The following is a 20,834-nucleotide window of genomic DNA, read 5'->3' on the forward strand; positions in this document are numbered from 1 at the left end:
TCACAACTTAACCTAGAAGGATCAACATTTGGGCGAGTTGGTACTGGTTATAGTTGTGAGTACAGCGTCGTCCTGTTGTCTTTCTCTCCTAGTGTCCCCGTTTTTTACGCTGTTTCGTCAAGATGATACATAACTTAACCTAGTCCTGTAAGGCTAAGGCCCCAACGAACTCCGCTAACTGTGTCTTTGGTTATCTACGCCTAGCCCATCCCTCAATTATATAACTTGCTTACTTAACAATCGCATGACCCAAAAATGAGTAAGCAGGCGCTATTGCTGACCCTCACCAAGCCTACGTGATTACCGTCCCATAGAATCTGTCCGTAATCGCGCCGCTCAGTTTATTTTTTCAGGCTATTCATACCATCGTTAACTGAAGAACTTAGCCTTTCTACCCTTTATTTGCGCCTTAAGGTGGCCTGACTCTAAACTGTTTCACCCCATCCGGCTGGAAATGAAGGCATCCCACTAGTTGGCTGCACTTCCCACACTATGTAATCACCCAAACGCAGTCTATCGGGAACGTGTGCGTACTAACACCTTTCCGAGAGTCATTTTTCCTCCACGCCTCTAAACCGAGATGACCCACCTGCAGCAGTTGCTACTATCACCCTGTCAAGCACACCATTAAAGGAGTGGCGCCATATTCACTGTAACCTTATCTGTTGCTGTAACTATATTGCTGTAACCCTACTTTTAAATCCCGTGTCATGCCCACCCCTCATACAAGGTCGCAAATAAAAGCTTTGAGAAATAGATAAATAAAACTGCGCTAATCTTTATTATAAATGCTACTTATGAACGCACTAGCGCGCCAGGAAGTTTTCTTAGAAGGAAGGTTTCTTAGAACCAGAAGTTCCTTAGCTGGTTTACCATTTTTTTTCCTTCCTGTGCACTGTTTTCTTTGTATTTTGATTCGCCTTTCCTTTTTATGTCTTTCCGTCACAAAATTTTTGTACGGTTTCTTTGCATCCGTTTTCCCTGTTTCTTTGTTTTTCCTTTTCACAGCTGTGCCCACAATCCCATACATTCACGCCACATTATTGTACTTATTCCCATCTGGCATAGCAAGCCCCGCTATTAGTAGGGTTTCCAGAGCTCTCTTTCTCTGTCGCAGCATCATCCTTCGAAACCGATTGTAGTTATCATTTCTAAGACCTTGGCGGCTTTCTTTGGCATGTAAACAAAAACCGAACTATAAAAAACACAAAATTATCAAATAAAATTAACAAGACAACAGGTTTACTCACCGGCATTGTTTGGCTACCGTGGAGAGCATTGATAGCTGCCTGTGCTTCGGTGTGTGTACTAAACTTGACAAATGCACAACCTGCACCAAGAAGGAAAGAGAAAACAGACAGATTAAGCACATGTCCTCTGCAGAAAAATTGACACGTCAGCCCCCCGTTCAGTCTGTCATAGATTCAAACATCTCGGTACCACTCATCACATGTGGCCACTGAACAGGTGAGAGTCCTATCCGCTTTGCTTTCGGCTTTTTTATTTAACTGTTTGCCACAGGGCACACACAAAGTAAGACAGAAAAAAAAACTGGAGAAAAAATTCCGGGCCACCTCCACTAACGCGCAACATGTGGAGGGGCGAAGCATGCCGTTTATAAGTGTATTCATGGGGCCTTGGCACTTTAGCCAATGGAGATGAAACTGTTTAGGGGTAGAGGTATACAGCCTGGCTGTAAAAGTCTCGTGTCTCTGAAGCACGAAGCCTTCTAGCGCGACGCGTAAACGAGTGTCCCGGTGTTTTATTACCGTGACTACAAGAGACGACGGTTACGACGACAACGAGATGAGACGCCGACATCCCAAAAACCTCAGGGGCTTCGCCCCTAAAAGAAAAAACCGTGCTCCTCAGGACCTTTATTAAAGTCCACTGTCTGTCTGTCTGTCTATCTGTGCTACTGTTACTTCCTGTAAAGCGTGCATCGCTGCCCAAGGACCCATGAGGAGGAGAAGCACGCTTTACAAAACCCCGGCAGCCAGCTCCAAAACGAAAGCGTAGCCAAAAAAATCCAGCCTCAGTGAGAGATGAACATCCCGGACCATCTCCACTAACGTGAAACATGGCGAAAGGAGAAGCATGCAGTGTATAAAGGTATTCTTGGGGACTTCGTGTTTTCGCCAATGGAGATTGATTGATTGTAGGGTTTTAAAGGGACACTGAAGTGATATGTAAACATTGCGGGATTACTAGCGCAAATTGTAGTCCGGAGTCCCCAGGCCATGTTTCGACCACTCTAGGCGCGTTTACGCGATTTTATTTAGTAGAAAAACTAATTCGAAAACGCTGCCCTCCTCTCTTTACGCTCGCCCATTTTCTGTGGCGTTTTCGTGTGACGTCAGGAGGGGATGAGCTGGCAATTGGCTGCGCCACGGCTGCGCTACTGCACGGCTCCCCGGCCGAGAGTCAGTCGGCCCAGCGTTTCGTCCGCCGGCCGCCGGCGGGTCGTCGCAATCAAGGAGGTTAAAAAAAAATTGCTTGGTCGCAATTCGTTCGCTTAGTTGAAACGAAGCCAGGACACGTTTGTGAATGGAAGAATGTGCCTTTCTTTACTTGGTTTTTTTGTACACTGTATCTAGCTCGAAGTCAAGGTCGCTTCACACAAGCGCTGCACATGCGACGCTTCGCTGACTGGTACGCCAGTAGGAAAATATAAGGCCTCTTGAAGGCGGGAGAAGAGTCAGCGAAGTCAATATAGGTACTAAGCAAATATAATCAACTGATATTTTTACCGTACAGCGTAAAACTAGGGCGCGGGAAGCACTTTTTTGCGCTGGGCGAACAAGCACAGCGGTCAGCAGCACGACTACGCATCTGCGAACGCTTTTCTGTCTACGAAATGCAATTGCTAGACGTGAGCTACTGTGGAAACTCGGGCGACGCTTACTGCACGATCGCAGTACAACAAATAGTCACCTAAGCGGCTTGAAATGCCAAAACTAAATAAAAGTGTAAACCGGTTGTACAATATATACCCTATATTAGCATGGCTTTCGCGTCTCGCTCCGCAGCCTAGCAGTCTGGGGCGCTAGGAATTCACCGTAAATGTTTTGCGAGCCACGAGTTCGAATCCCCGCGGGTACGTGCTTTTTTTTTTGTAAGTTAACTTTTTTGTTTTCCGCCGATGTTTTCTATATTGAGTTCACCTTTTTTGGGGCCGCAACGTTCATGGCTACACGAACTAGTTCACAAAACGCGCGCAGGCTGGCACTGGCGCGCTAGCGAGTTCTCGTTGGCGTGCTGTTGCCATAAGCACCGACTGCTTGCAGGCAGTGGGCACAGGCCAGAATGAACAGACCCTTGGCCTGGTGCGAACACGCTTTTTACGATACAGGCATGAGGGAGGCAAGCTCCAAATATGGGGGAAAAGCGAAGGACATTTGGGCGTCTGCGGGTACGCGGAGGGCGTTCATGCACTGCGTAGGTCTCGGCTAGTGAATGCTACGACTACAAGCCGTCCTGGGAGGCTTACCTTGTGCATTTTACAGCCGACAACATGGCAGAAGCGCGGTACGGTGATTACTGAGATATTGAGAATGCCCATCCAACAAAGCCATTGGTTATGTTTTACAGAACCGAAACCGAAACCGAAACTTGTGTGATTGCTAACCTTGGGCATCGTCCAATCACGGCGCCCCTCCTCTCAACGTCACAGCCTTAGTTGGTGCGGCCGCCGCAAACCGCGTATGGTAGTTTTTCTTCTTTCGCGCTTTGTAAAATAATTACCGATTTGTCAACCGGATAAACGATGAAAAGTGTGCTAATTTGAGCCAGTCTACGCAGTGCAAGCAAAAACGGGAGCTTGACAAATTCACTTCAGTGTCCCTTTAACGCGCCGACGCAACGCAGGCGATGAGGCGCGCCGCCGTGGAGGGCTCCGGATTAAGTTTGACCACCTGGGGATCTTTTATGTGCGCCGAAATCTCCTACATATGGGCGTTTTTGCTTCTCGCGTCCATCAAAAAAGCAGCCGCCGCGGCCGGGAGTCGAACCCGCGTTCTCGTGCTCAGCAGCGAAACGCCTCAGCCACTGAGCCACCGCGGCGGGGACAACGGCGATGAAACTGTTGGTGGGGTAGAGGCATACAACCTTGCTGTAAAAGTCTCGTCTCTCTGAAGAACGAAGCCTCCTGGCGCGAGGCGACATATGCTGCTTTGCAGTAAAATTAAAGCGGCAGCACAGGCTTGCAAGAGAAACAGAGTTTTTGTGTTAAAATTGGCGTTTACACCACAAGACGATCAGGTAACGTTGCCCCAAAAGCGACCGAAAAGCGGGTGTTAAGCCGTTCAGTTTCTTACTAAGTGTACTATAGTCGGTGACAGCTTCACTTTGCAGCAACTTTTCCAACATGAAAGGGACTTAGTGTTTATCCGCAACCAATGGCGTCTTGCCGTTTCTTGCCTTCTGCCACCTTATCCTTCAGCAGCAGTTCCACATGCGTAATCAAAACTTCTTGTCGCGCAGCAACCATGTTGGTTGCTTCCACAGCATTCTTCATTTGCTTCCAGATCAGTTCCACTGTATTGAACTCGCAGTGGCAACGTGACAGCTTACCACGATAAAGCCTGCCTTCTGCGCAGCCGTGTCGACTCGGCAGCTGATGAAGCGCGGCTTCACTCAAGCAACTATTTGCAACAGCCGATTCTTGGTGAGCCCAGCGCCATACTCGGTGCCTTTGCTGTCCAACCACTCTGTGATCGTTCCCTTGAACGGATGCGTCGTCGGCACTGCCTCGTTCCGCCGTGAGTGGTGGGAGGCACTGTCCATGACTATGACGATAGCACTCGGGAGTCTCCGCAGCACACCGCCAGACCAGCTCTCGGAGCGGGGGCTGTCCATTTCTGCGTGGTAGTCCCCAGTCTTCTCACCACAGAACGCATCGGGACAGCCATCAATGGAGCGATTTTTGCTGTCCATGTGGCTAATGATGACTTCATCTTCGTTGAAAAAAGTTTACAAAAAACGAGCGCCCTTCCACTTTGTGAAGAAGGATGACCAGCGGAACTGGGCACTGTACAACAAGTGCACGAAACAAACACGTCTGTAAATTGCGATTGAGCATACCTCCTAGTTTATTATTACAATGAAACTTAAATAAAGTAGTTTTATTATGTCCGTTTCCATCCCATGTAAGCCCATGCGTTGACCGCACAAGCAAATTCTGCGTTATTTACAACTGCCCTGTGAACTACCTAATCATGAAAAGTAAATGAAACTCGGCGTAATTACAGAGTCGTCCTAGCGGCCCATTTCAGAATGACTTTTTTCAAGATACCTTCATTATATTAAGAGCTACAGAGTATTCACGGGAAATTTGGCTTTGCCGCAACACACCTCGTCGACGCGCGCAATTTCCTTCAGATGCTAGCCAAAATGTTATACCAGCGCATCGCTTCGTGGGTAGCATATATTCAGAGAAAGTTGATTCCCGTGCAACAGGCGGCCGTTTTATACGTCATTCGTTGCTCCAGTGAAAGCAGACCACCGGCGATGGTCACACACCGGCACGGCGGCGGCCACGAATATCGAAACCACGTCGCGGGGAAGCCAGTAACCCGAGATCCTTGACAACGAAGGACAGACATGCCAAGGCACTCCTGGCGCCGAAGTTTCTTGAGCATCGAACAGGTGGTCTGTGGCGGCAGCTAACATAGCAATGCACATTTGCGCCGCTCCACGGCGCTAAGCACATACCTCAATCTTTTGCGGCCGAGAGTACGATTAGTGTGCTTGCAACTCCTACGTGAACAACGCGCGCTAAGGCTGCTGTGATTTACGGTCGCCCGAGTTTGTTTCTGTGCCGAAGTGCCCTAAACGCCCGTGTCCCGAAAGCTCCGTGCACCGAAAAGACCGTGCCGAAACGCCCTGTACAGAAATGTCCTATACCGGAAAGACAGGAACCATGAGGCCCCCTCGTCATCACTGCGGTTACCAGAATTCCGCGGCCCGTCGCCACCCGCTTCACTCCTCCTCGTCGCCGCACAACAGTACATGAGAAGCCCTTCCTTTGTTCCACACTGTACGGTCTCCGCCGCTATCCTATACAGCTCCGAAACAACCAGCACCATCGAGCCGTGTTTCGCGAGGAATCCCCTTCGCGCAAGCTCAGCAATTCGCCGTTTGTGCAGGGTGAACCTAGGGCCGCTTTGGCCCCCCAGAGCGCGAGGACAGCGTCCCCCTCACCTGCGCACGTTGCTCTTCCAGCCTCGGCTCTTCGAGAAGGGAAACAAGTGCAGCACCGTGAGTCCCCTCGTCCACCGACGACACGTTCCAACTTTTGCAACCTCAAAGCATTATTGCGGTCAGGGCAGCACACGAACGCAGACCGTGTTGCGTTCCTCCCTTTTATTGATTCCCCCACGAAAATCGTATTTCCGCTTAATTCATTTCTCCCTTGCTTTCCCCACTGTATAGCACTATGTTATAGTTTGTAAAATACATGATAGCCTGTACAGTTTGTATAATGTTGAAGTATGGGTAGTACTCGTTATGGCTTATGCGTATTTCCTGTAAAGGTAGTTATTTTGTTTAGTTTCTTTGGTTCTCCTTCTTTTCAAGATACAAGTTGTATTCGATGTTGCTGCAATGTGCTGTCCAGTGTTTGGGTGCTTGCAACTCTGTCTGGCTGTCGACTTCGGACAGCTTTTACTGTTCGCCCCCAGCGTCATTTACTTTGTGCAAGATGGGAATAAAGAGAGACAAACAAGCAGTGGACGCCCAAGGCGTCCGAGCTACGGCGTCGCAAATAACTCCAAGGCCGGAAGCCCGCAGCGAAAAAAAAAAAAAAAGAAGCGAAAACTGGCTGAGTCCTGTGAAATCATACTTTAAACTTAGCGGCCTGCTGAGTTACGCGGCTTTTTTTGTTCATTCCAAGCGCTGTGCTCTACGAAATAGTGGGAAGGACAGCTCGCTCCCAGGCTCTCAATTAGGGCGAACACCTATTTCAGCTAGTAATTAAGCCTTTGTAGTTAATTATTCCGTCAAGCATATTTTCATGATTCGAAAGTGAATTCATTCGGAGCCTAGAATGACTGAGTTTTGAGGTATTACAAGAGACAGGAACGTAGCCAGAAAAGGGGGGACAGCACCTTCCGGAATTTTCTGAGCGCTGTATTCCCTTTCCCGCCCTCCTCCCGGCCTTGCTATGCACGCGCCGCATTCATGTATCAAAATGTAGAGAAAAAAATTGTAAGAGCGTTGGTTTGTAGATAAAATGGCTCCTGTTCTAGAACCTAGATGGCCTTGTGTTTTTGGTACAGGCGCTTTTTTAAAAGATGGTAAATGCTCTTTGCGAATCAGACAGACATTGAACTTTATTAGGTCCGGAAGGTCTAACCTAGCGGCCCAGAGAACCGTCCAGAGTAGACGCGGGCCGCACCTGCGCGGGTGGCGGGAGGTTTAGGACCTCCGCCCTAACGCAGGCCTTCTGGACAGCCTGGAGTTGAGTGTAGTAGTCTTCGCTGTGGAGCGCCATGGTCCATTCTTCCTCCGTGATGAGTTCGGCGTCCTCTTGTAACGCCGGGCACTGCCATAGCATATGGTCTAAGTTACAGTAAGCTGCGTCACACAGGGGACACTGAGGGTCAATGTCCGGGTGAAATAAGCTAAACCGGCTCCTGGTTGGGAAGGAACGGGTCTGAAGCATTCTAAAGGCTGCTGACTGTGGGTGTGTGAGAGCAGGGTGGGCCAGCGGGAGTGTTCTGCGCGTAAGTTAGTAGTGTGTGACCACCTCGTTGAACTTGAGTAACGCGTCTCGGAACTCTCTGGGGGCCTCGGGAGCTGGGCCTGTTCGATCACCGCGGCTGACGGTTTCTCACGCGCGATCGTGAGCGAACTCGTTGGCGTTGGGGAGGGTGTAGTGGACTCGGTGGCCCATGTGGGATGGGAACCATGTGATGTTATGGAACGTCTCTTGTTTTCTTCCCTGTAGAATCCTGGCTGCCTCTTTGGCAATAGTTCCTGTGAGGAAGGCTCTTGCCGCCGAGCGGGAGTCCGTGTAGATGTGCTTGAACCGGGTTTCCGCCATGGCGATGGATAAGGCGATTTGTTCGGCCGTAGTGGCCTTTGGTGCATAGAAGGACGCCGACGTGACGAGGTTTCCTTTGACATCCACCGCTGCCATGCCAAACCTGCCCGAGCAGCCGTACTGGGCGACATCCACGAAGAGAGCTTTGGCCGATCCTGTATTTGCGAGCTATAAGATGGTTCGGGACAAGGAGAAAGAAGTATTTGAGGAGGGGAATCTGCTGGGCTGGGACAGCGCGGGCGGGATGTGCGTTAATGTCACTGTCTCGCGAGGAGAAAATGCAGCTTGCGGAGAAGCACAACTGATGGCGCGTCAAGCGCGTTGCCATAGTTTACATGTTCTTCTACGGACGCGACGCACAAAAATCGTAATATCATCGAATAGATTGTGAAAATTGCGAGATTTCTTGCTGTAAAATAAATAAATAGAAGTGCTGGGCATTTTAGGAGCAGTTATTAATAAATGCTACCATAGTTACCAGCTGTACCGCGCTTGAAAGGAAGCATAGAAGGAATCCCGGAGCAGACGACGTCTGCCGACACCGTCTTCCCGCCACGAGTGGTTCACTCACGCCGCTCTCGCCTCTCCCGGCCGGCTTCTCAGATTTGCGCGCGCTTTTCATGTTGCACAGGCAGGGCGGTGAAGTTGGGCAGTCTAAATATGAACTAATTGCATAGAGGATAAGAACCATCATTCACTGGAACTAATCATACCTAGATTCTCAACCACATGTTTTTTTGTTTTTATTGTGGGTTTCGCGTTCTAAAAAACTCAAAGCCCCTTCATCCCACGAAAAATGTTTGAAACGCGATGATTTCTTCCGCCGCAAACCGACTTCAATGAAAGTCCAGTCGCGCGAGGGATTCGTCGGCGTCGTCTCCCCACGGCGGCAGCCGGCTATGCACTGACTGACCTTGAACCGGCGAGCCTTTTCCCGTTGACGCCTCGCGACAGAGGCCCCGTTGGAGCCGTGCCCGGCGCCTTGACTTTATTGCACCGCCGGAGCAAGCCCTGTTTCGCCTCCTCAGTCATTCTTGCTCCGTGGTTCGGGCCGTGGCTCGCCTTCTCCCCTCGTTATATTGGGGATGTACATTCCTCGGTAACGGGTCTACCTGGAACGTTTCCCTCACCGTTCCGGGGACCTGTGCAGTGTTATCCACAAAATCTTCGTTCATGTAGCCGATGTCTCTAAGAATCTTCCCGCCAGCCTTGGTGGAAAGCAGCCTCTGTTCTTGCGCGGTTCTTTGCGCTTCTGCGATTTCGACCAGTTAATTGTGGATGCCCAGTTGTTCCAACTTTTCCGTGCTTTTCCCAGTTGTTCCAACTGAGCACCCTCTTTATGCTCTTCCTCATGAGCGTATTGACTTTATTCTCTTCCGTGCGGCACCAGTCGAGGGCACCGGCCACGTAGTTAATGTGGCTCATTAGGAAGGCGTTGTACAGTCGCAGGAGGTTGCGCTCGGAGAGGCCGCCCCTGCGGTTGGAGACGCGCATCATGAGTCGAATCGTCGCTTCCGTTTTACCAGTCAGGTTCTCGATGGTCTTGGTGTTGTTCCCTCGACTTTGAATGAGCATACCGAGTATCCTTATGACATCAACCTTCGGTATGACGGAGCCGTCTCTCGTGCGCAGCTCGATGGCCGCTTGATTGGGGTGCGGTTGCCCCGCTCCGCCCTTACGGTTGGACCGGTATAGCAAGAGTTCCGACTTGCCCGGCGACAGTTTTAGTCCTGTGTCCTGAAGGTACTCTTCTGTGATGTCTAGCGCCGTTTGCAGGGCTTCTTCCGTCTGAGTTTCCGAACTACCACGGCTCCAGACCGTGATGTTGTCCGCATACAGAGCGTGATTGATTCCTGGGATACGTCCCAGCTCGAGGGACAGGTCCCGCATAACGATATTGATGAGCAGGGGAGACAGTACTGCTCCCTGCGGGATGCCCCTCGGACCGAGTACGTACTTCTTCGACCGCACCTGGCCGAGTTTGAAGAAGACCGTCCGGTCCCTGAGGAAGGATCTTATGTATGAGTGAAAGTTTCTGCCGAGGTTGAGTTTCAATATCATCTTCAGCACGTATTGGTCACGAATCGTGTCGAAGGCTTTTGTGAGGTCGAGGGCTAGGATGCCCCTGACGTCTCTCGAATACACTTCCAGGACTTGGTTCTTGAGAAGCAACATGACGTCTTGCGTGGACAGTCCTGGTCTAAAGCCGACCATGTTGTGCGGGAAGATCTCTTCTTGCTCGATGTGACGTGAGATCCTTGCGTTGACCACGTGTTCAACGACTTTGCCGACACAAGACGTCAGCGAGACCGGTGTCATGTTCTCGGGCGCTAGGGGCTTACCCGGTTTGGGAATCATGACGACCATTGCTTCTTTCCAGCTTTTGGGAACTTGGCCAGTTTTCCAGACCTTGTTCGCTTCTTCCGTGAGTGTCTTGACCGATTTGGCGTCGAGATTACGCAGCATGCGGTTCGTGACACCGTCAGGCCCCGGGGCCAAACGGCTGTTCAGCTCCTGCAGAGCCGCCCAGACATCCTGCTCCGTGATTTGACCGCCAAGAACATCGTTTTCTTCTCCTTGGTATTCGGGGTAGTCTTGGTCTGAGCTCTGACCCACAGAGAGGTAGATGCAAGCTAATTTATCGAAAATATATTTTCGATAAATTTTCGATACAAATTCGATAATTTTCGTCTGTCATGCCCGACGTTCGCAGGTTGTGCATGAGTTTGTCGAGTGAGAGTTGTTGATTGCCTTTCGACTGTTTGTCGTCGATGAGCTTCTTGATTAGATTCCACTTTCCACCCATACGCATGCGACCGTCTGTGAGGGCGCAGATCTCGTCCCATTTCTGTGTGTTGAGTACGTGTTCCTCTATCTTGCTGTTGAGTTCCGCAGTCTTCTTCCTCGGTCATTCATTGAGTCGTTGCTTGCGCCATCTTGCTTTAATTGAATTTCTTGCCTCAAGCAGATTCGCGAGTTTGGCGTCCATCTGCGTGATATTTTGTGGGGCTTCGACGGTTTTGGTGGCGGCCGCGACATCTGTCTTAAGCCTGTTGAGAAGATCCTTCAGAGTCTCGTATTCGGTTTGGTCTTCCATACGGATCCTGCGAAACGCGTCCCAATCAACGATTTTATGTTGCCTGGGCTTTTGCGCTCCCATCAGAAGGGTAGTGGCCAAGATGTAATGGTCACTGCCTAAGTTCTCTAGGGTATTGCGCCAGGTCGCTTCCTGAATGTTCTTTATGAAGGTTAGGTCCGGTGTTGTATCTCTTGTCTCGGACGTCCAAATACGCGCAGGGAATTGGGGGTCCGTGATCAAGTTAAACGAGCAGTCCGTGACCGCCTGTACGAGCCTCGAACCCTTCTTCTGCACCGTTGTTTTCTGGTAACCCCAGACCTCGTGCGCCGCGTTGAAATCCCCTGCCATAACAATGGGGACGTCCCTCGCTAGCGTTGCAGCCTTAGAGATTACCTTTGCGAATTAAGCACTGGTGTGCCCTGCGGGCTCATGTCTTTATATGTATATTAATGTGAACGAAACACCTAAAAATATCTTTAGACGCAGGGTAACTCTTTTTTTTTTGGAGGGAGGAGGGGCCGGTGGCGAATAACCCTCCCGTAAAACATTTCTGGCTACTCCACTGACAACAGACCCCCGTTTACAACGCGTTTCATCGCTTCGATATGATCTAAACGTGTATATCCCAGCGGCGCAGCTCCCGGTGAAAATGCGACCAATGCTTGAGCGCCCCCGTGTATAGTGACATGACGCTACGATTGCACTCCCGACGAGTTGGCGAAACGCGACGCACGTGCTCTTATTTTCGCGCGCGTTGCCACAGCTACGAGGCCCAAGGATGCTGCTTCAGAGAAAAGAGGTCGAGGAGGTATAATTCCACCCGAGAACTTAGCAGGACACCAGAACTCTCGCAACTTCCGTGTCTTGGTGAATATTCACGCTGCATTTTTTCTTGGACCAAAACAGCCGCAAAATACGCAGTATCCGCGAATTTTCTCGTGGGCACACATTGTTTGAAGCGCTCTAGTGAAGACGAGCGCTTACCGCCCGAAGCCGTGCGGTTATTAGAACGTTCCCAGACTGAAAACGCGGACCGTCGCGTGTGTTTCTCATTGAGCGACAGCGTTTCAGTTCCAACAGGCATACCGGTCAGAAATGAACGACCAAGGACAACGCGGATGGCTCCTGAAGCGGGTGGCGGTGCTTGTGAGCGTGTAGTGGCGGTGGAATGCTCGCAGTGATGGTGCGGATCGGCAGCCTCCATTTCGGTCTTTCAATAATTTTCGCCTGCGCCGTCGTCGCACGCTCGGGTGTGAGCGGAGAACGTTGCGGTACCCGTGAGAAACGTCAAGGATTTGTAGTTGGACTAAACAAATAAGAGGAAGTGAGTAATAGGAATGCGTTGTATATTTTGTGGAGTTGCTACACCCGGGTGATGTGTATCGCTAAACCGCCGTGCCAGCCTACCCACTGTTTCATTTTGCGTGTCGCATTAACGCCGCATGCCATGCTCAGTTGTATTTGTCGCATGGACCTGCCATATTGCAGAGCTGAATAAAGTGAGTATCCCGAGCACTGCGTGCTGCTTCAAAACTTTGGCGTTGCGCGGTTGAGCAAAACAATCGCGACTTGTGTATCGTATTTTCCCCTAAAACTGAATCAAGGTGAGAGGGTCTTTTTTATCATACTTGCAAGATTTTTACAATCGAAACCAGCCTTAACGCATTGAAAAAAAAAACGCCGTCCAGCTACAACTTGCCTTGGTTAGCCACGCAAAAAGGGTCAACTTTGGGTACTTCGCGTTGGGTTCAACAGGTGGCGCCGCAAGCGTTAGCGCACGCTACGAAAAATGCCGTACTAAAACTGTCCGTGGGCGCGTCACGACGAGCGCACGCTCCGCTCTACGCCTAACTAAATCTGTCGATTAGCGTTTTGTGGTTTGGGCGGGCGCAGGCGAGAATATGCATGGCACCAGGGCAACTGGTGTCACTAGATAAGGTTACAGAGTATCGGCACTCTTTTCTCCTCGTGTTATGTGCCGCCGCCGTGATCATTGGTCAGTTCGCATCACGTGACAATTGTTTACACTCCGACGGTTCATGGGCGCCGCCATTTTGTTATTTATGCGTTTTATGTCCGCCAGCTGTGGTAGTCTCAGCTTGCATGTACTCCGTGTTCTGCGGCTGCTGTCGTCCAGAATGCGAATCAAGGATAACGCGCTTCGCAGCATCACCGCCGCGGGAGTGTGTCCGACGATACCGTGTTGCTGCATCTTCGGCAGTGTTGTTTACAAATGAGCTCGTGCAAGTTAGCTGTGAGGCCGCAGAAGCGGCAGTCTGGCAACATTGATAATTTTCGCGCTTGTCGTTTTTTCACTACCTTTACTACTCTGAGTCATCTTTCAGGTCATCTAATATTTTGCCGGCTCATCACATTTCCCCCCGAACTGATCATGCGCACAACGTACAGCCGATTTTCGCTAGAACCAAAAAATACCAGAACTCTCCCCTTGCTTTATCAATACAGGAATGGAATTTGCTCCCGGCAAGTCTTGTTCATCTGACAGAATCATCTTCCTTTCAAACCGCGTTGCATTCATTTATCACCCAATATAGTGACCAGTAAGCCTTACTCACTGTTTTGTTGAAAAAGTGTTTTAAAATGTGCGTTTGTTTGCAGTTGAAGTTGTCTATATAGTGTAATCCTGTACCGTGCACAAAGTTTAGAAATGTTTGATTTTATTGTATGTATGCTTTTCTATTTGACTACGGTCGATTTTGATCTTACGGGTTGCTCTTGCTAGCACCTTATACATAACCCTGTTGCAGTACTAACTTATTTGCGTTCATACATGCCCTGTTAAACAAAAAAAGGACAAGAGGAAGAACGATCAATGATGGATGTACTCTGTATATCACGTCTCGTTCAACGGTGAAATAGAGTTGTGTTTGTTTTTAACCCCTTCTCCCCCCCCCCCTATGTAATGCCCATCACGGGCCCTTAGGGTACTAAAATAAATAAATAAATAAAATAAAATAAAGAACAAAACTGTCGCCGTTGCTCATTTGCGTGCCTCAGTGACCGTACTCGGTATCTTATCTAATGACACCAAGGACAACAACACTTGAACAGGACTGCGTCACAATCCACGCTTAAAAAGCCCAATGAACGAAGGGGCACCTGGACTAGCGTGGGGGCACGCACCCACGCTGCAAATGTTTTCTCTCTTTCACGAGTTCGTGTGAACATAGCTCTAAGCCTCCTTCATAACTTTTGCCGCCTCCCAAGAGCAGACGCGTGCAATGCCAATTTCTGCCCCCACTGGGACTTTCGTTTCTCCGAAGAACTTCCGCGCCAACATCGCGTCCCAGTGTTGCCACTGTTTCGACCTCGTCCCTTTCCTCCGCATGCCTATACCATTTGATTTTCACACAATCCGCCAGGCGTACCTTTTGGGCGGTCCCGTTCCAAGCGTCTCATTTCATTCGGACCCTGAGAAGGCAGTTTCTAGCGTTAAGAGAGAAAATGAGAGGGAAAAAGTGCAAGCAAGCGATTTCCTACTGCTTAGGTAACGAGAAGCGAAGAAGGAGGAGCGGCGGGGCACGTGCCACCCACCTCGATATATTTCGCCCTCCGTGGCCGGCGGCGGCGGCACAATGAAAGACCCGGCCGGCAGCACATCGCCTTTTAATCCTGCTGCAGCGCCGTTTGGGGAAGCGGTGCGCTTTATTCTCCGGGCCCCTATCGACCCCGGCATCGGGCCCTGCCGGGAATATAGAACTGCCATCGATCTGGCCAGCCGGAACGTGGGCGACGCAGAGGTCGTCAAAACTTTGAGGCCCCGCAGAGCGGGATACCGGCGACACTGGAGCCTTTTTCCCCGTAATGCGAAGCGAAGGGGCGTTCTCGTTCCCCATTAAGCTGCTGCCTTTTCTCGATATTGCTTTGCCGCGCCGACAGAGCATAGACGATGTTTACATTTAATCTCCCAAGCTTGGGCACGTTCTGTTTCTCTAACGCTGGCGCACAGCATTCACACACGAAGGTCTTGAATCATCCGCTGCGCGCACGCTATCGGCAGACTATGAAATGCTCTTCGATGTAGCAGCAGTGCGTCGAGCTTTTTTTCCCCCAGGGCGTTCACACGTCCTCCAAGCTTGCAGCAAAGAGTTCTGCTGCAGGCACGCTTGCCAGTTCGGGAAACACCTTTTAGGCGGGTCAAACAGTCGGCATGCGTGGGCTACGCCACCTAGACGAAACGACTAACACACACGGTTTCTTATCTTGCGGACATTGTTTCTAGGTTCTATGACCGCTTGAAAACTGTCTCACCGCAGCCTCGTTGGAGCAGTCTTGTGGATCTGCGTCGTGCAACTACGAAGACGAATACACAAAATTTATGCGTGTCTGCAGCGAAATAAAAAAACGCTATTAATGACAAATTTGTTGTTTCAAACAGATCACTGCGAGTTTTCCAGGAGGCGTCTCCTAGTCAGCGTAGCCAAGTGAGACGTGGTGGCATCTAGGGGCACATTTGAACGTGTACCAACGCGCTTCTGATAATACATGCAAGCGACCTGGACCGCGTGGCCTCGTTCCAATTATGGAGTGGACAGTAAGCTTGTGAAGCACGGTTCGCATCCCCAGAGCTCTCTTTTTCTTTTATTGTAGCGAAAGCTACACCACGCTACCTCGGGCGCTATTCGCAGGGTGACCAGTTTTGACGTTGAGGGCTAGAGGTCAAACCACACCCCCTCTTGCAAGCGCCCGGCACGGAGCACAGGCACGATGGCGGGAGAGATAGGCGGCCGGGGAGACATAAGCTTATTCTTCGATGAAACCAGCGCGAACTTAAACAGACAAAGAATGTGGAACGCAAGGACAGCCCCTGGTCTAAGAACTAAAGTTTAATATTTCACCAAGATGGCGAGCTGGGCGAGCTGGTACTGGTTCATGATGATAGAAAAGAACCAGCGCAAGAGAGACGAGGAAGGCTACAGACACAGCGCTGTGTCTGTAGCCTTCCTCGTCTCTCTTGCGCTGGTTCTTTTCTATCATCATAAAGTGTAATGTCAAGAAGGATGAATATAAGCACTTAGCACAAAACAATAAGAAACACTGCGCATGAGCAAAACAAGTTTACAAAAGCCTCGTTTATAAGGTAACTCGATAGGCACCGCCTACAGTCAAGGCCCACGCAGATATGCAATCTCTTTGGGATGAAGACACCTTGCTTGGCTGACGCACTTGTCTAGTCTTTTTGCTATGTGCAACGCTACCATACTCTGAAGGGCGTTTGTTCCCGGTGCCCAAATAAAATGTGAGTGGCAGGAAAATTAGGTTTACACCCGCGGCACGTAGTACAATGTCAAGAAATATGGGATGATGTGGGGCCTTTAATGACAATTCATGCTCTCTCAAAGGCAGGTTGATACAAATTTTGTTCCACTTCTTTTGCCTTTCTTGAAGTTCGCGCTGGCTTTATCCAAGAATATGTCTTTCCAACTAGCCCCGCTTGCGACCCTTCTGGCGAGAGACAGGAGAGGAGGAAACGGAGACGTGAGCGGGACCCGTGTCACCACCTGGAGGTGCACCCGGCACGGAGAAGCGGCCCGATGACGGGGCAGAGAAGAGAAAGGCGAGGAGGGAACGGAGACGAGCGCGGAACCCGTATCCCTGCTGGAGGAAAGCGAGAAGGCCGCCGCTTCAGCGATAGGGGCCCGCTACAAAGGAATGCCAGGAGGCAACGTGCGGCGCAGAGCCGTGTGCGATGGGGGAATACGTACAGCCCCGTGCAGAAGTAAATGGAGCACGGGAACGGTGGCCGAACTGCATCGCTGCGCCGCGTATTGGCGCCGACGGGAACCATGGAGCGCCGGTCAGAGTATCTGATATGTTTAATCGCCGCTCTGCTGGCGTGTCATGCTCGCCGAGACGGTCTTCAAAAGGCAGCGCTGGACTATAGAGGGGCGCTGGTTGCATTTCCGCTCACAGGCATCAGCGGTGACCGAATTGGCTGCTCATGAGCTGGACGAAGCTGCGCGCACCCGCAAACGTGCCTTGTTGCGTGCTGTAAAGGGCGGCATAAAATTGTACGCCGCTGCGGTTTGGCATAGCATGTCATTGCGATATAGTTAATTGTAAGCCGGCAAAAAAATTTACATCTACAATACAGAAAGCACATTCCCAGACATATTCCTTGTTCGGAAAAAAAACCTCGCTTACGAGATGTCTTCTTTAATTTTTGGTTTGCCTAAAGTTATTGCTGCCGGTCAGTCCTGGTGTGTTCTGAAAAAAGGAAAATAGAAAATGTACATGCGATGGAAATTCTGTATTAGAGAACACCGTAAAGTATAGGTACAATCGTTGCCTGCTATTACAGCGGGCCTCATACGGCGCATATTTTGTTGTCGCATTAACCCTTTCGCTCCCATTGATGAGGATAGCCGTGATAAGATTTTGTACCAAATTAACCGATTAACAGTATGGTCGCCATCGGCCATGACGACTAAACTCGTCATCAGCCATTTTGGGACCTTGACGGCGCTTTTTTGCAAGACATTGAGGCCATGCGGTGAAGCCATCTTTCAATTCAAGTCCTTTTTGGTAAGATGACATGTCATCACCCCGCTTCAAAGGGGAAACCAATAGGAATCATCATCAATCATCATCATCGGAGTTTTATTTAAACCTGCAACACTTTCTTAAGTAATATAAGGTGGTCGTTAAAAATAACAACGTCGGTTTTAATGCGACAACAAAATATGCGCCTTATGAGGCCCGCTGTAATAGCGGGCAACGATTGTACCCGGGGCCGTAGCCAGAAATTTTTTACGGAGGGGGTCATGGGTTTCGGGAAGGGGGTAGTTTTGCCGAAAGCAACAGTAAGTATTGCTTACGTGCTGCCTGGAAAAGATTTCGGGAGGGGTTCGAACCCCAAACGCCCCCTCTGGGTACGGCCCTGATTGTACCTATTCTTTACGGTGTTCTCCAATACAGAATTTCCACCGCATGGACATTTTTTATTTTCCTATCTTCAGAACACACCAGGACTGACAAGGCTGCAATAACTTGGGACAAACACAAAATTAAAGAAGAAATCTAGTTTTTTTTCTTTTAGACAAGGAAGATGTCTGTGGATGTGCTTTCTATATTGTACATGGCAAATTTGTTGCCGGCTCACAGTTAATTATACCCGCCGCGGTGGCTCAGTGGCTAAGACGTTGCGCTGCTGAGTACGAGGTCGCGGGTTCGATTCCCGGCCGCGGTGGCCGCTTTTCTGATGGAGGCGAAAAGCAAAAACGCCCGTGTGTACGAGATTTCGGCGCACGTTAAAGATCCCCAGGTGGTCAAAATTAATCCGGAGCCCTCCACTACGGCACGCCTCATCGCCTGCGTTGCGTCGGCGCGTTAAACCCCACAATTAATCAATCAATCAATCAATCAATCAATCAATCAATCAATCACAGTTAATTATATCGCAATTCCATGCTATGCCAAACCGCAGCGGCCTCCAATTTTATGCCGCCCTTTACTGCGCGCAACAAGGCACGTTTGCTGGCGCGCGCAGCTTCGTCCAGGGGCCAAATTCTCTAAAACGACGGGTGTCACTTTGAAGCGACGAGTTAGCGCCATTGAAATGCATGTGTTGTGGGGTTGGGGCCGTCGCTTCGCGGTGCTCCTCGTGAGGAGTGACCCTGAGAAAAGCAGTGTGGCAAGGGCGCGAAGCGACACCCACTGCCCCCCGCCGTTTCGTTTGTCACTTCGCACCCTTGCAACAGTGCTTTTCTCAGGGTCACTCCTCACGAGGAGCACCGCGAAGCGACGGCCCCAACACCACAACACATGCATTTCAATGGCGCTAACTCGTCGCTTCAAAGTGACACCCGTCGTTTTAGAGAATTTGGCCCCAGCTCATGAGCAGCGGATTCGGTCACCGCTGATGCCTGCGAGCGCCAATTCAACCAGCACCCCTCATAGCCCAGCGCTGCCTTCTGAAGACCGTCTCGCCGAGCATGACACGCCCGCAGAGCGGCGATTAAACATATCAGATCGGCCGGCGCGGGCAGTGCGAACACACTCTCCATGGTTCCCGTAGGCACCCATGCGCGGCGCAGCGATGCAGTTCGGCCACCGCTCCCGTGCTCCGTTTACTTCTGCGCGGACCTGTACGTCGAGCTGCGGTCGCTGGTACAGCGGCGAAGCTTAAAAAACGCCCCCAAGCGAAAGAAGATCATGAATGAGCAGTGCATTCATTGCGAAACCACACCTATGCAATAGGCCCAGCCAGCTACGGCAGTGAAGCTTCCGTTATCAGCTAGGGTTAACCAAAGATAAACCACAGCATTTTTTAACTCTTGGTTATACTCAAAACATAATGTTTTTAAGACGCGTAGAATCTGCTTATGACAAATTTGCGCATTATAAATGGGATTTCGCGTAGTTTTGTTCCTTTAGGTAAGTTTTAGCTGCCGTTTTTTGTACTGTTCTGTGGTTCTGTCTCGTCTCTGTTGGTTTCGCGACTTCTGTTGAATATCTTTTACACCATGGTTCTTTGCGTCTTGGGTGGTCTGCCTAACATTTTCCTTTTGAATTGAAGTGGTTTTGTTCGCTGTAGCTTGGTTTCCACTCTTGATTTAGTCAGCAAAAGGCTAGGTGATCTATCGGCAGTCAGCATAATGGCGCGCTATTTTTCATAACTGAGTTATTTGATTCATTTTAGGGCCAGTTGCTGTTTTTGGTTTCAGTTCGGGTCGTCTTATGTGCTTTACTATAGTTGTACTGTGATATAAGCCCCATAGGAAGCTCAGATTCCAGCTGGCTGTGCCCTCCATACCTCGACAGAACTGGACCCCAGTCACTCACACTCACACAGAAAAACATCCCCCTCGCGAGGGGCACGGTCAAATGCAGAGCATTTTCGGGGGGCGCACGACGTTAAGTAGGTTGGGTTACGTTAATGTTGTTGCAGTTGTTGCTGTTGGTTGTTATCGTTGTTGTTGTTGTTATAATTATTATTGTAATTAATGAGGAGTCGTAATTAAGTGGTCACAATGACTGGATTGGAGCCCCGCACATACCCGATTTTATCGGTTCGAAAGAAATTGACAGCGAGAGCGAACGACGCCGAGAACCGCCCCATCACGGCACGACCGCGCCACGACCACGTCACGACTACGTCACGATCACGCCACAACTGTTGCTCCCGCGCCAAACTACAACGCATGCGCGCCCCACCTGTTGCTGAACGCGATCCGAGCACGCAGAGAACACGCGAGGAGCAGCGGAGAGCAGGCGAGGAGGAGTGGGATAGAGGGCGCACCTGGAACGGCTGTTGCGGACGCCGAGGCACGCCAACGCCGGGTGACATCGTGAGTTAAAGAAATGCTGTGCATTTAAAATATTTCTTGTAACGAAAAAAGGATTGTTGACAAGAATGTAGCTTCGCAGTGCTGCACGCAGCTCCTGCAGTGAACTAGAGGTGTGAACGCGAGTGCGGCGGGGCGGCTGCGCTCGCAGGTGAGACTGTGGCGTCCGCGTCCGCTTTTCTCGAAAGGGAGCGCCCGCCGGCAAAAACAACACGACGCGATACTCGCTGGCTCCGCGGAGCCCGCTCACCTGAACAATTTTAGACTGTGCCCCTCGGCGAGGACTAGCGGGAACCGTCCACGGATGATCCGGAAAAGAAAATGCCTCCGCATGTTCGCGGTCGAATGCGAAAGACCTCCGCGGGGAATGGAACCTGTTTTTGGCAATGCGGTCACGTTAGTG

General features: G+C 50.4%; 1 protein-coding gene across 5 annotated transcripts in view; it reads right to left on the reverse strand.

Moving 5' to 3' along the window:
- The window catches only part of Bru3 (CUGBP Elav-like family member bruno 3), a 533,833-nt gene that overhangs the window by 91,553 nt on the left and 421,446 nt on the right, over window positions 1–20,834 (reverse strand). For all 5 annotated transcript variants that reach the window (XR_013324255.1, XM_077707857.1, XM_077707856.1 and 2 more), the window contains one exon: window positions 1,251–1,330. Coding sequence is in view for 4 of the 5 variants with exons in the window: in XM_077707857.1 (XP_077563983.1) it covers window positions 1,251–1,330 (80 nt within the window). In the remaining variant the exon portion in view is untranslated. The remainder of the gene's footprint in view (window positions 1–1,250; window positions 1,331–20,834) is intronic.

The sequence above is a fragment of the Haemaphysalis longicornis genome, unplaced genomic scaffold (genome assembly GCF_048455015.1).
Source record: "Haemaphysalis longicornis isolate Haplotype H1 unplaced genomic scaffold, Haemaphysalis longicornis Haplotype H1 scaffold_4, whole genome shotgun sequence".
NCBI classification, from domain to species: domain Eukaryota; kingdom Metazoa; phylum Arthropoda; class Arachnida; order Ixodida; family Ixodidae; genus Haemaphysalis; species Haemaphysalis longicornis.